General features: G+C 46.6%; 4 protein-coding genes across 4 annotated transcripts; 2 read left to right on the forward strand and 2 right to left on the reverse strand.

Annotated features, from left to right (window-relative positions):
• Nucleotides 1-231: 231 nt before the first annotated feature.
• On the forward strand, nucleotides 232-7245 carry PADG_07002 (uncharacterized protein; the record flags this gene model as incomplete). The annotated part of the gene is made up of 1 exon (XM_010764064.1): nucleotides 232-7245. One exon carries the CDS (start codon nucleotides 232-234, stop codon nucleotides 7243-7245), a length of 7014 nt encoding a protein of 2337 aa, XP_010762366.1.
• Nucleotides 7246-7980: 735 nt separating this feature from the next.
• On the reverse strand, nucleotides 7981-9309 carry PADG_07003 (uncharacterized protein; the record flags this gene model as incomplete). Its single annotated transcript, XM_010764215.1, has 1 exon — nucleotides 7981-9309. The coding sequence occupies one exon, from the start codon at nucleotides 9307-9309 to the stop codon at nucleotides 7981-7983; it is 1329 nt and encodes a 442-aa protein (XP_010762517.1).
• A 1373-nt stretch (nucleotides 9310-10682) lies between these two features.
• Nucleotides 10683-11224, forward strand: PADG_07004 (uncharacterized protein; the record flags this gene model as incomplete). The annotated part of the gene is made up of 2 exons (XM_010764065.1): nucleotides 10683-10872; nucleotides 10986-11224. 2 exons carry the CDS (start codon nucleotides 10683-10685, stop codon nucleotides 11222-11224), a joined length of 429 nt encoding a protein of 142 aa, XP_010762367.1.
• Nucleotides 11225-13394: 2170 nt separating this feature from the next.
• On the reverse strand, nucleotides 13395-13817 carry PADG_07005 (uncharacterized protein; the record flags this gene model as incomplete). Its single annotated transcript, XM_010764066.1, has 1 exon — nucleotides 13395-13817. The coding sequence occupies one exon, from the start codon at nucleotides 13815-13817 to the stop codon at nucleotides 13395-13397; it is 423 nt and encodes a 140-aa protein (XP_010762368.1).
• Nucleotides 13818-15587: the final 1770 nt, after the last annotated feature.

Here is a 15587-nt window from a genome sequence, read left to right on the forward strand (position 1 = left end):
TTTAAGTGAGTTGGACTAATCGTTGATATCACGTGATAACATTTTACCCCGAACGGGATCGCGTCTCCCACCTTTTCGACGCGACGGGAAAAATATTCACAATCATTCACATAAAACAATCCTGGGGAGAAGACACTTTGAATGCTCCCATAATTGCTACTAATTTTACTTGTTGGTCCCAGACATTGATATGACGGTATAAGGCGATGGGTTATCACCGTTGGCTTGCAAATGGAACTATGGCGAGAGCGTGGCTTCGTTCCAGACTCCGATGAAGACGAGGACTTTGAGAGCCAGCAAAGCAATAAACCGAGTGAAAGTAATGGAGGAATCACAGAGCCTGTCATACGTGAAGTTGAAGCACATATTCCTGAGAATTCGAATACCCATGAAACCCAGGGAGACTGGAAATACGATCGGCCTGAATCACAGCTTGCTTCTCAGGATTTGGTGGGTTTACCTGCTGAGAGTCGGCACTCCGATAAGTTGAATGAAGGATCCGGAAAGGTCATAGAGTCCAACGATGATGAAGATATACCGGATGCCTCGAATGTTCATGAAAGCCTAGGAGACTGGAAAGATGATCCGCCCGAATCACAGCTTGATCTGCAAGCATCGGCTGATTTATATTCTGGGGGCCGCTTCTCCGATAACTTGAGTGAAGAAGCTGGAGGAGCCACGGGCGAAGCTACCCATGAAGGTGAATATATTACGAGGCACGTTGATTCCGATGAACATCGAGGAGATCAAGATCCAGCTCAGGATGGTCCTGAATCTCAAGTTGTTTCCCTGGTATTGGACAATGCGCCTCAGGAGGCCGATGACCTAGAGGACGACCCGCTGCAATTTGATGACACCTTGAGTACCTGGATTTTGAGGGCTGGACGGTCTAGCACTACGGGGAATGATACGGCATCGTCAAATGCGATTCGACACCCACAGTCAAGCAGCACGGGCCGTAGCTCCTCCCCTGATGACCTGCAATTTGAACAGCATTTCCCATCACGAACCCCAATCAAAAGCGCATGCCAGTTGAATGATGAGAAAGGAGAACAAGAGAGTGGTAGCGAAGATTCGTCTCTATCACCAGCGCAGTCTAACCCGCCGACCCCACCATCTTTTCGGACTTCAGGCCCAAGGAGAGCTCTTAGGAACCGGAAATTCATTAACCTCCACCCCTACTTGGTAGATCGAGCAGAGTATCAAAGATGGTGTGCTAGCAATAATATACGCCCTGTGCGGGTTCCAACTACGGAGCGTTATTCTATTCGACAGGACGAGTCGCAAGAACAGGAATTTGTGCAGGAGAACGCCCCTCCTTCAAGCAGCCCGGCTGCATCGATTCAATTCCAATCGGGGTCTCCTGCTGCTGGATCTAAGCGTAAAAGATTGACACATCGTGCACGCAAATTTGGAGGCTTTCCTCACACTGCCAACACCAGCAATGATTTTAAACCTTCAAGCTCTGTAAAGCTGGCGTCACAGCCGACACATTATGCAAATGCTTCTGGGAAACTTCGGAAAATATCTCATGCACATGGAGCACTTGGAAATGAATTGCAGGAAAAAAGAAGAAACGAGGTACAGATTGTGATTGATAATAGATTGCCACAACCCCCCCCTGGAGAGCGTAACGCTATATTCGATGTTCCATCGTCTTCACCTACCCCTGACCCAATGTCATCCAACGACATAATTCAAGGACTACCTGAATTCCGGTTTCCTCGTGGAGCCAGCTCTTCTCCTCTTGGCAACACGGTTCTGGAAAATGATGAAACATCTCGAAATTTGGAAGTGATCTCAGTAGATGACTCACTTGACCATGATCTATCGACTAGTCCAAAACCTGCTGGATATTTGCACCCGCAATCACAGCTGGCAACAGAGGGGTCAACTGATGAGGGTGAAGAAATAGGCCGAGGGGAGGAAATGCAAGACACAGAGGGATCGGAAGAACATGAATACATGGAGCTCAAGCGGCTAATGCGAAAAATTAAGGGGGTTCTGCCTGCCTCATGGCCGCGACTTGATCTCCAAAGGCAACAAGAAATGGAGAAGGCAGTAGCAGAGAAATCAAGGCTAGATTACCTACGGAATCGACGTCAGAGCGGAAAAGGTGTAGCCCAGAGAATTTCCAGAAATAGGAGCAATAGCTATACCCGAAGACCACGCCCGACTCCTATCCTTATAGCTGATGAATCTAGTTCGGATAGTGAACTGACTCTCTCTGCTCAAAACTCGCGCGAACCACTCCCACAACTGATGGACACGGATGACCTAAGTGAAGACGCTGATGACATTCCCGAAGATAACCGTATTGACTATATGCTCCCTCCAGTGCCTCGGAGACAGAAACAACGCAGTCTACAACTTCATCGCGGGCTACAATCAAACCAGGAGAAGAGACCGCGCTCAAGTTTTGCTTCACGACCGAAACAACGGCCTAAACATCAAGCAAAAATTACAGATACCCTGAAACGGTCACGAGTCATTAGTCCACCATCGAAACCCCGTATCCCAAGATTGGGGATATTAGATTCATCAGATGTAAGAGACCAACCAGTTCTGAAGCAACCACAATTTCTACGTGTCGCTGCGCGACAGGCGCGATTGCGCAGAGGCTTTGGCCGGAAGAGCCCGACCAGAACATATTTGAAACTTGGAACAAAACTGGACACGGAGGATGCCAACAAGTCGTTAAGAGAGTGGAGGGCCGGTTCGCTTCATCAAAGTAAAATTACACACAATAATTCAAGAAAGAGGCGGCGACAGTCATACGGAAACAGTGCGGTGGGGGATACCCACGATGAATCTAATCAAAGTACTGTACACCAGGCTTGCATGGATGCTCGGCAATCTGTGCTACGAATTGATGTTGACGCTAGAAGTGCTATAAGTGATCAAACCAAGGCTCCTTCGGAATCTCGTCTTTCGGTACAAGAGGGAAGTGTAAAATCAGCACGACCGTCCAACACCAGCGGGAGGGTTGGCCAGCGGTGGGCGGTAAGGAGGCAAGGTTTTGCGATTTCATCACTCAGGCGAAATGCACCAAGACCTGCGCAGTTGGACTTGTCAGGGGCAGGTTCCCGTGCGCTCAATCGTGCATCGAACTTTCAACGTTCATTGTCTGCACTCAACTCACTGTACAGGACTCAGGCTTCATCTCTCGTTAGAAACACCGGCTTGCCAATGGCAAGGTTTTTGGCTGAATCCCCTTCTGGTCATGATTCTCATACATCGGGGTCGCATGAAAAGACCAATAGCCATGGTAATTTGTCGCTACTTCCCGAACAAGGCCAGACAAGAAAACCTCGTCAACGAAGAAAACGGGCTCCCCGGCAAGTCAATGTGCAAACTGTTGAGCACCAACAGCCTCCAAGCGTCGATATGGACATCATTGAGACCAATTCTGTAAAATCGGCAGAAGCCACTCAACTTCCTTCTCTTATAGGTCTCAAACCATCGGAAGCAGTATATACAGTCAATTTCGACATTATCCCGCTCCAAATCGGTACCTTTTTCCATTCGTCGACGTTCATCGGAAGTGGAGATTTTTCGCGCTCTATGCAACTCTCATCTCGCAATATGGACCATGATAACGGGAATACCGTTATACAATACGCTAATAATACATATCAATGGAGTGCATGGAGTGAATCGGTTTCTTCAGAGCTTGGTACTTTGCTAGATACAATTTTAGACACGGTCAGCACATATGAATCCCCGAGTAAGGGAATAACTCGTGATCCCTCCACAAAAATGGGCCACACGGTGGAAGTCTTCCGGTCTATTATCACTTATGTGAACGACAAGCTATTTTTCATGGACCCAGTCGATAGATTGATGTTTGTGGATAGGTGCTTAGTCCTGTTAACAAAAACCTTTGATACCCTGCAACTCTTGGCCACGGACGGGCCTTCCTCGGATTCTGTTATATCTACAACATCTATACACTTCCGAATGAAATTGGAAGTGCTAAATTACGTTTTTACTAATCAAATACGTCAAATTGCATCTCATGAACTGGTTCAATCTATCAAATATTCCGAGATTGTTGGCAAGATGAAGGCGGCTCAAAATCGAATCTTACAAGCTGTTTTAAGTGATAGGGGCTTAACAGACATCAGACAGTTTCTCGAGGAGGTTAAATGGCGACAGCAGCGAGAATCGGGAATTAAAGACGAACATCCGTTCTTGGATGCTTTTGTGGTTGTCCAAAAGATATTCTATACAGATCCGATGCTCTGCGGTATGAACGAAGATCTTCTATCCCAAGCAATTCTGGCTCCATTCACTTCACATTTGCCGAATGATGCTCGCGAATTGGAGAAACTGTGGAACGGAGTGTTTACCACCCTTCCACTGTATGAGTTTGATGAGATGGGAATTTTTCGACCAGGGAAACGATTTAAAGAGAATTTCGATCAGTGGCAGACGATCAGGCGTTTGCTATCACCCGTTTTCGATACGTATACGTTCCCTTCAAAGATGTCCTCTGCGCCATTCAATAATTACTGTCGCACGTTGTTCCACCGCTGTTTTTACTTGATTGATGGTTGGGGATGGCGGCATAGCAACGTTATTCTGGATACCCTCTTTGATTTTTTCGCGAAAAACATGCTTCATAATCTTAACCAGGAACAATCTTTTGGCTCGCCGGGTTTTCTTGACGAACTCGATCGGCAGCCTATGCTGGAAATGGAGCCTAGGGATAGCTGTTTTCACATTCTGTTGAAAACTATCGGGCTGGGCTTACGAAAAATGGGTGATTTATACGACAAGAAAAAAATCCGGAATTTCGCATGGCGCTTGTTACCAAACCACGGCCGGGACTATCCAAAAGACCAACCGCTCCGCGTTGAAGATCTTGACGCCCTAAGAAATCACCACGATCTTCTGTGTACGCTGTACTGGGCTACCCCTGACACCTGTCGACCACGAGTTGAAATTATTCGCAACCTGGTACATCCCGCCCGATCTCACAAGGAGGTCTGCAGCATTAATATTCATTCCTGGTTGAGATTGGTTAGGTTTAAATTATCGACTAATGACAATAGTGCGGGACTAATCCCTTTTGCTGAATGGCATACATCATTCGTTCTTGACATGTTGCAGCAGCACTCCCACGCTCGGACGGATATAGAAGCTCAAGCAGCGTCAAACTCTCTCTTTTCTCGGCAAACTATCGAGAAGGCTGTTATTGACTATCAGAAACCAATAGAGTCCCTGCTAAGCGTTGCACTTGTCAACTTGAAGATTGCAATTGATTCTGCGAAAGCTCCCGTCGAAGCCAAAGTTTTAGTAGATAGATTTCCTCTCGCCAGATTACTCGAGCTTTTGAACACCAAGATTCCCCGCTTACAACCTCTTATTTGTAATACGCTAGATATCGTGCTTGCTTACACGAATTCTAACACGAAATCCCGTGCACCAACTGGGCTTGTTGACACCGGCGATGATAGTCAGGAGTTTGAAGGGTGGGCGGTATTTGCAGAATTATGCGAGCAAGAAGAGGGACGACCAAAAGCAAACCCACCTGTTGAGCATTTAGATGACACCATTCGCCCTGCCTTAGCTCGATATCTTTCCTCTTGCTTTGGGGAAGACCAAGCTCCAGACGATGTTGTGCTTCTTAAAGTTGTTAATTCCTGGGCCTCGGTTGCTTATACTCTCGTGAGCTACGGATTGAGAGAGTGGGGCAGCTATCTCGGTCAATATGGTGAAGATTCGTGGGCTTCATTGAGAGCCACAGACCAAACGCGGAAGTTTTTGCCTTATTTTCTCTCCTGTTTGATTGAAAAGGACAAAATATTTTATACTGAATGCAAACGACAAGTACTACATCACTGGATTGAATGCATTGTTGCAAGGGGTTCATCGCTCAAGTATCAACACGTTTTGACCAATGCCATCATGAACGTGGATGGTTCAGATGCGATGCTGAGAAACCTCCCATTCTCGAGAAATCCGATCTCCCAGCGATACGAAATCACCCTGCAAGAGTTTTCTCAGAGGAGATTATCACTTATCTCATGCATTCTTTCCAATATGCGAGAACATCTCTCCGATGCTGAAGATCTTGGTGCTCATATTGTGCAAAACACCAGGAGTCAGTATCGCGAGCTCGTTGAAGCTCTAATGGGAGCAATGAAATCTAATTATAGTGAATTGGGCAAAATCGACGACTCGGTACAGTCCTCATACGTGGGTTTTGTGCATCGCATAGTTGCATTTCTCCAGCAACACTCGCAAAAGATATGCCCGATTGATCCCTTCTTCACAAATCCAAGTACATTTCCCCTTCCCGCAGATGATCCAAATTATATTGTCGGCAAGTTGAAAGGCTATGCAGTCCGTCTCACATCCAGCAAAGTAGCCAACGAACTCTCTACCTTCCTCCATCATGTGTCTGAACGAGCTGCAGTCGACGGTCAGCAGATGTACCTAGTAGACCAGCTCTACACTGCCATGGCGGAATCCGCTGAACCGGGCGAAAACCACCAATTCACAATCCTGATTTTCTTCCTGCGCTGCATCCTCCCAGCCTACATAGAAGTCTGTCTAGTTGCTCCCGGGGCGTGGATCCTAGTGCGGCCTCTATTACAGTCCCTAACGCGGATATTGATGGGATCAATCCTATTCATTAATGCATGCGACGGCAACTGCGTTTCAGTCCTCGTGGGCGCTCTGACCTGTTACTTTGAAGCAGTTGACAGTGCTGTACGCCTTTTGGTCGACCACCCTGGTTTACTTGATGAGCCACATATTCTACTTACCGTCACCTCCCTCTTAGAAACCATTACTACGTCGCTCCCCGCCATAGACTACTTAGACCGAAGTTGCAGCCAAGCGGCAACTCTCGTCGCTTATGTAGATATTTTCAAGCAGTTTGCGCTCTTTGCAGCATCCACTCTCCTAAACCCAGAGAATGCCCTTGCTCCACAAACTCTCGACATGGCGCTTACTCACATATCCCAAGAAAATAACTACCATCCACCGTCACAATTTTTTGCCGATGCTCGCGGCTTTGCCGCGCGTGGTCTTCAATCCAGGTTCCGAGATGGCTGGTCTTTTCGTAATGGGAAATATTTTGTCCGTCCAGAACATAGCCAGCAAGTGAAGGAAATCGTTAATGATCCGGCATGTACATCTGCAGCATTTGCTAAAGAGGCCTTTATAAAAACTGTCGAGATATTTTTCGGTACAATGGATGGGCTACAGACGTTTTCTTCCTCATCCTTCTAGCTCGTTATGGTTTTACGGCTGGCTACGTATGTTGAAAAGACACTTTCATGTTAGATTATGGGGAAAGGGCGGCGTTTTAGAGTGTAAATAATATAGGTTTGATGTTTTCCTTGTCGAGCATGTCTCCTTTAGCCGCATTGATAACGAATGACGATGCCTTTTTTGACTTAGACGTATTGTGAAGGGGTTTTTTTTTTTTTTTGAATGCTTTGGCTGCGGTCATCCTGGTTGTGTATATATACTTACACTTCTTATCGTCCTTGGTAATTTTTCCAAAACTAGCAGACCCGGTCTGTTGTATGGAATGGATGTTGATTGACACGTAAATGAGTGGTTGTGAATTCCTGGGATTTGCATATTCAAATCGAAGGAAAGTAGATATTGCGGAATACACCCAACCATAGTTATAAACGCCTGCAACAACCGCCCTGGAGAGAGTTGGGTAATAAGACATGCCAAATCTGGGACGATGGAGATACTGAAGAGACAGAAATTGACACCATCCGAAAATATATGCCCTCCTATCCAGCCCTCCGACACGCTATGCAATATGGAACGTCTAAAATGCCACAAACGCTATGAGCTCATCATCGTAGTCATCGTCATCGTTACCATCGCCACAATCACCACTTATTTCATTTGACATGAATGAATATACAAAACCTGACCCAAAAAAGAAAAGAAAAAGAAATAACAGCCTCGCTATGACGAGCGTGGAAACCCAAACAACACCCGTCACTTGTCCTGCGGAAGCTGGCGCGCTTCCGTAGCCGCACCAAACGCAACACCTGATGCAGGCGGCTCGCCAGCAGTTGAGCCCCCCTGGCTTCCACCACGAATATGAAAACGGCGGCCAGGATGGATACCCGACAGCCCCAGGACCTTCTTCATGGCTCCTGTAACACTAGAGCCGCTTAAGCGTCTCGAGATCCCCGCGCCTTCAGCTGGGGCAATTTTGGCCGATTGCTTCTTCACCACAGGAACGTCATGAGTGATGGTTGGCTTGGGTGGCCATTCGCCGTCAGCTTTCCAACCTTGGACTAGGGCTTTGATCACATCTGAAAGGTTTATGGGTATGGCTGGGGTGAGGGACTGGATGACAACTTTGCTGTAGATGGATGGGTAGATGGATGGTTTTATGGACGCGCGAATGGGGTTTGTGAGTGGAAGGAGGGGTTCGACGATGGGGACAAGAGGCTCCTCTGAGTCCAGGTGTAATTTGCTGGCGTTGTCATTGCTGGTGACCAGTGAGGATGCTTCTTGAATCGCAGCACCAAGCGGTTCACCACGGGACGTAGGACGCTCAGAAGACGGCCGCGGAGCATCTGGTATCTGCAGACTGTTGGCAGATGATGAAGTCTTCCCATCTCCCGTAAAAGCCGGCGAAACCATCTCCGCATCATCGCTTTCTTCATGAGCGGTGCTCGCACCACTGCTTTCCGCATTCCCCATAACGGTCTCTTTTACCCCTTTAGGAGCTGTGGACGGCATCCTGGCCCCAGTCCATGCATCCCGTCTCTCCATCCATACCCTCAAACCTTCATTCCACGCCATCTCCTCCTCAACAACCCTCCTCCGCTTCCTCTTTCTTTCGAACATGCTCAGCTCCACCGCATCAGGTGACTCAAACCGGTACGGGTCACTCGTCGTAAATGTAGATGGTAGATCCCCGCGTTGGCCAGCCCCTAGTCCAACCCCTACCCCAGCCTCTGAACAAGAACTATCCTGTTCACGTTCCCGCCATTCCCGCACCTCGCGGGCATCAGCCTGAAGCTCCTTGCTCGCGGTGGTCACACGTGTAGCTGGCGACACTTGTGACGATTGCTCTTCCGTGTGGATGTGTAATGAGGCAGGGGAGCTGGGAGTGTCGGATTGGTGTTCGTATGTCCAGTCATCGCGAATGCGTTGGAGAAGATAACGCTTTGCAGATTTCACGGCTGTTTCGCGAGAGTCGTGAAGGTCGGAAGCTCGATTCGGAGCCTGGTGTGGTTTGCGGTGTAGTGATGCAAAGACGGAGGTGGGGTGCGTGGGGGACGCGTGTTCTTCAGGCTGCGTGAGGTCCATTTTGCTTTGTCCTCTCTGTGATCACGGGCGTTGAGATGTCCACTTGTGGGCTTTTTGCTGAGACATGAATGCGGGTTTTTGGTGGGTGAAGGAAGATTGAGTTGGCCAGTTAGAGCCGGGATGAAATACAGATCGCGGAGGTTTCCGTGTACATGCTCGCGGGTAGTTAATGGCCTCGTTATTTTGCCGTTACTCCGTAAATTACGATCTGTTCATAAGAGCGCTTCGGGTGGCTCTGGTGGATTCGTGATATACTTGTGAGTTCGAGAGTTTGTACCCCCTTTCGAGTTCTTTACTCAGTTTTCATCGCATCTTCCCCCACCAAATAATTAGTTAGTTACCAGAGCAGCGACTCCAACACCTGGATGACTCAGCGACTCAAACCACCGAGCGAATTCCCAAAAAGCAGAGGCTCAACTAACTAGATTTCAATTATCTACACCCAACAACATCTAACTCAAATTAAATTAAACTATCACAGGATTAGGGCAGTGTATTCTTTTATCTTCGGGTGTATTGCAGTTGCTGCATGGAGCTCGTGAGTGTGGTGCGGGCGTAGGAGGTTGCTGCTCAGCGGCTCAGGGCTCAGGGCTCAGGGCTCAGGGCTCAGGGGCTTGAGGAGCCGGTTGTTCAACAGGCACAGCAGGCAGGAGAATTTCGATTTGCATCTGCCGTAGCATCCACATTGATGTCATCATGGTGGCTGTATAAGATGCTTCTCCTTTCCTCTGCCATGGCATGCTGCACTTTATTGTTCTTTTTCCCCTCACTGTCTACCCACTTTTCTCCAGTTTGCCATTGCTGTTGATGCAGCTGCTGTGTGACCTGGTTTTAGCCTCTGTCACTTTACAATTCTAAAAATGATCAGGTTCTTGAACATGCTTCTTCTTCATTGCTGTACCTCTCTTCTCTGCACTTATGTGTTCTTTCACTGGTCATTCAGGTCCGGATTTTCACTCTGCACTTTATACATTCATTCATAACAATTGTTCAACTGAGAGATGCATCTTTCCATTTTGACCTTTTTTTTTTGGCTCCAGCAGGGGGATGAGGAGGATACTGAGATGAAGAACATTCCATGGCTTGAGTCAATGGCAAAAATGCCTTATTCCTGCGATGCTGTGGGAGGCCCTCTTCCTTGTATTGAAGTGTAGCTGATCAATGCATCAGTGAGTCAGTTCATGTTTCTCACACAAGGTTCGATTATGCACAGTTTATGATCAGGGGACGTTTGCAGCCAAGCATGGTACAACTTGGTTCATTGTCTACCAATGGATGATCCTGATTTCAATATCACTGCCTGCCTGCTCTTTTCTGGGTTACATTCCAGCATTACTTAGTCAATTCGTTGTGTAAAAAAAGATGGGGGAAAGATGGCGTTGCGTTTGTTCGCCATCAGTTCATATGCTGCCGGTGAGGAGGATCTTGCTCCTCAACTCATCTCGCTTCATGGGACGCGTACAGGCGGCCACATCAGGCGAGTGCAGGAACTTTTTTTCTATATAAGCGATGTTTCTTCCTCCGTGAAACCGTTGAATGCAACCTGCCTGGAAACCCGTGGATGTGAGTACACGGGCGACTCTCTTTCGGCATTGGCATATCTTGTTTCATAGTATATTTCGCAGTTCCGCGTCAACACGGAGCACTCCTTGTGTGAGTGAACTAACTGTTCACAGGGCATGGATGGGATACCATGGAAGAGACATGGGCAGCTGGGATATGGCCGCCGGACGCCCCAGTATTTCCAACCAGTTCTCAGTCCGAACTCAGAAATAACATGTGGAATGTAGATTCCTTCATTGTAGTACTAGGGAGAGTTCGATGCCAGGCGAACAACACCAAGACAGACCGGAATGCATTCGCCCTGGAGGTCTTGAAGTCTATTGTAGATCTGCATTTCGCAAAACTGTTTTGAAGCCAGAGGAATAGGCGTAAATATGCAGGAGGGCTTCCATGGTTTTCACAAGAGGACGATATAATCCACATTTTGCGTCCCGGAAGATCCAGCACGAGTATATCTGATTTACTCCATGTGCAAGCTGTGGAGGGACGCTCTTCCCATTTCAGTCATGACGTTAATCGACAGCAAGACTGCTAGGGCCCAGGTGATCCATATATGGGATTGCACTGTTCTTTATCCAGTATCAACTACTGGCTGGCGATTGGGCTTGTATGCCCAAGACCGTGGCTGAATCACTAGGTCAACAGTAAAGTCTGATTTGTCAGGATATTCCCCTTTGTAACCGCTACAGCTGGACCTTTCTGCTCGCGCTGTGCCAGAGTTCTACGTACTTGTTCTGGTGCTTGTCTGCTCAAAGTCATCGTCCGATCCACAATGGACATTGCTGAACCTATCACACCCGGCAAAACCAGCACCGCCAAAGCACGTAAAGCCCCTTCTTGATTGTTTCATTACTCTTTCAGGCACACAGGCTGAAGAGGAGGAGACATGACAGTGGAGCTAGAATATGCTGCCAAAAGACCGAAGTTTTATAATGAGTTTGCAGGCTGTCATCAAGCTTTTCAACAGTTGGTAGCTTTCCATTGCGGCCTGGCAAACCCCAGCCTGGTACAAGTGCCAGCAATGTTTGAGAAGGATGGTGAGCTTATGTGGCGGCAGGGCAGCTTTAACATGTGTGTATCCCTATATGCATTGACCGTGCTGGTCGCCACAATGCTGGAAACTCGCTGCCATCGAAACAGCGATTCCGGGCCCCTTCGCCATATAAGTTTGGCGAGAAAGCTTTTCCTGGCAATATAGAGGAGAATTTGCGACCAGAGACTGCAGCATATATCTGGATTGCTATGAACTGCTCGGATATGCCGATACCCAAACTGAGGGGGTTTGAAGTAACTGGCGGCCTAAGTGTGCGTCTGCAAATTCTACACCACAAATATCGAGGTGTCGTTTGCTGATGTTTGGTGAGAGCACAGTGCTGCGAACCTGGAGTTGTTTCTCTGTGGGAAAGAATCAAGTTCTGTATGTGCTGTTTTGCTCGCTATTGGTGTGGGAGCAAATAATCCTATGACAGCGAATATGTTCCCCTGGAAAAGAAAAGCGCTCCTCGGTCATAGCTATATTTTGATGACTGGATTGAAGATGCTAATGTGCAAATGCTCTCCGTGTTCTCCAGGACGCATACAGATGTGCAGACTGAAAATCTTTATCAAAGTCTTTTAAAAATCAAGATTTCTCTTGCAAGAATTCCACAGCGTCGAATTGGCTCTTGGACGATAAACACTGACGGTCAAATCGGCTTACGCAACCGTCCTATATTCTAGTTACCATCTTCATCAGTTAGAGAATTGGTCTGTTCCAACTGATTTTCCTCGAAATATAACCTGTACAAGTGCTGATAGTCTCTATTTTGGCTTACTCACTGGCCATGATAATCGCTTGCAATATCAGAAGAATGCTGTCTTTGATGATTGACGCACGTTCCCAGGCCAAAGATTTAGTGCTGATGAGAGCACTTCTACCACAATTCACTTATCGATATCTTCATACTGGTCCTTTCATGATGCAGTTCACAGATATGCATGCCAGCAATGTTTTTGTTGATGAGAATTGGAATATCAAGCATGTTATTGATCTTGAATGAACACGCTCCCTGCCCTTAGGGGATTTGCGGTTCGAGACTTGCTAAAACCAATATGTGGATATATTCTAACAAGTGGAGACGAATACACACACGCCACTGTCACCATGGGAATCTCTATTCTTGGAGTACACTAGTGAAGACAGCGCTAGATGACTGTCGATACTGGTAATTGAGCACATTGCATGCCCCAAAGGTCTTGTTCAATCTCTTCAGAATGCATCTCGAGCCAATGTTTGACAAAGTGCCTAAGGCAGTCATTCTGGAAGGAGTGTCCCCATTTCGGAAGCCTGGAATGACTTCATTTGTGAATTCAAAGGTGGATGAATATGCTCAATACCTGGAAGAGGTCCGCGATATCTTTAATGACATCTCTAGTCATTGAACTGGCAGAAGGATTAGAGAAGCAAGATTTCAACAGACCCAAGACCCAAATTGCAATAACACAATTCCTAACATGACAAGAGACCTTGAGATAGTTATCTCTCAGCATCTACATTGTCGCCTTCTAGCACGCCTGGCCCCATGGATTCTGCTGCTTTCGTGCTGATTTGCCGTAGGGTTTTTAGTTATCCGAGCAGTATACGTCTCTCCAGTCCTCTTTTCTGGCGATGCAGGCGGTCCCCCATTTTCCAAGGCAAATGCTGTCCGTGCCCTATGCTCCTCAATAGTTTCACTGTTGGGTTCAGTACTCGTGGAAGAACGATGTGTTGCCGGAATGCCTCCAGCAGAACGCTGAGAACTAGATTGATGTTCTGAGGCATCACTGTCGGTATCAGGGCTCCAGCGACTGATCTCTTGATACGTGAGCTGGCTGGCAGCTGCTGCTTGACTTGAAGACGAACTGTGATGCGTGCTGCTCGCCTGCAAGTTGCCGGACGTAAGGTCGGTTTGGTTGAAGGTAGACATGGCCGTTGGCATGCGATTCTTTTGTTTTCACAGCTAGTCACTGGAATGTTTTCGTCGGTGTGAGACGTTCTGCAGTCAATGCTGTTACCTTGATTTCTTGAAATACTTTATCCTGCCTTCTCCTCTACTTTTGTCTTGATGGTAGATCGAACATATGCGTCTGTCAGAGCGAGCATAGATGTGTCTTTATTCTTCTTGATTTTCGTTCTCCCTCTCGCTCTTTGACTGTTAGTTTTATTACCCCTCATGCTGCCTCTCTCATGCCGCGCCCTTCCTCTGACGTGGCAATACCTCCATCTTCCCGGCTCCCTGACATTCCGTGGTTGTACCGCACTGTTAGGACGGTGGCTGAAGGACATATCCAATCATTGATGCTATCTATCTGCAACCACATCCGATCTCCCGGAAACAGCATCTGTTTCTCTCTTCAATTGCTGGGAGATAAAATTATCTTTTATCTTGAGTGCTGTGCCGCAAGGTATTCTGAGACAGGGATAGTGAACTGGTTTTGAAAACTAGCATTTTGCTCTGCATATATCAAAAGAACTGGAAGTTGGTAGTATGACGTCGGGGTGCATTGCATGAAGGGGTTTGTAAGGATTTCCGTTGAATTCAGCATTTGAAGCCTCAATGATTCTTCTGTCCTCGAGCAAGATGTGGTAGTTGGTGTTTCCTTCGTAGCCTAGCAGGATGCATGACCTTGCTCTTGGCTCCGTGAGCTTCTTCCTTTGCTTGGGTGGAATCAAGAACTTCCCCCTGGATCTGATCACAAGAGATCGGGTTTCTCGGCTTGATACAGTGCCATGTTAAGCGTTGATGACAGTGACTAGTTGGAGAGAAAGGCTGCAGTATGTGTGATCTCTGGCCAGAAATTTTGTATAAAAGTTTTGCATGGGCGAATATAAGCGTACCTCAATCATAGATTGTCTTGTGAGCTCTTTAATCAATGCCATTCTGCTGACGTTGATTCACGCCTGTAACCTCAGCCTGAATTGTCTGAGAGGAGAGTGTGAACTTCATTTCTTCTCATCCTTGTTCAGAGATCTGGTCAAACCGTATTTATCTGCATTTTTACTCAGGATGTTCATTGTGGTCGATGAAAAAGTGCAGTGATTCAATATAAAATTCTTACTGTTCTGATATGAGAATGATATCTATTCATTCAGTTGAATTTGTCAATGATGAGTCAATAATAATAAAATATATTTATTGTAAATAAAAACATAAATGAAAAATGAAAAATGAAAAATATAGTAAGAATGGTGCAGAATTCAACATGAAGAGGGTCTAACAAAAGAAGCTTAGAAGCTTACTATTCATCTGCGAATGTGTTTATTTAATTCCTCATATCTCTGACCTCAAGAGTCTTTATCGCACTCATGAACTCCATCAAGGTGCAGCAAATGCAATATACTTGAGCATATAAGAAAATGATATCCTAACTCTAGTGTAATTTAATGAGTTGTTGTTGGGCATAGATATTTAAGGTTGAAATTTAATTAGTTACACTCTAGGATTTTTGTCTGTCCGCTCGGGGATGGATTACGTTAATTAAATATTATAGAAATAAGAAATGAAGTTCGAAGATGCTGTGTTAAAAGCTATATCTCTATAATTTTCCTTTCTTCAAAAGCATCGGAAATAATGACATGACGAAACCTAGAAGTACATCATTAATTTCACAAAAAGGGTGTCTATTCTACAAGCATGCCTTCGAGGAATGAAAACAAACCAAATGCAGCGAAAACCGACCAAAAACAAGGGAATGAG

Source organism: Paracoccidioides brasiliensis (assembly GCF_000150735.1).
Source record: "Paracoccidioides brasiliensis Pb18 unplaced genomic scaffold supercont2.10, whole genome shotgun sequence".
NCBI classification, from domain to species: domain Eukaryota; kingdom Fungi; phylum Ascomycota; class Eurotiomycetes; order Onygenales; family Ajellomycetaceae; genus Paracoccidioides; species Paracoccidioides brasiliensis.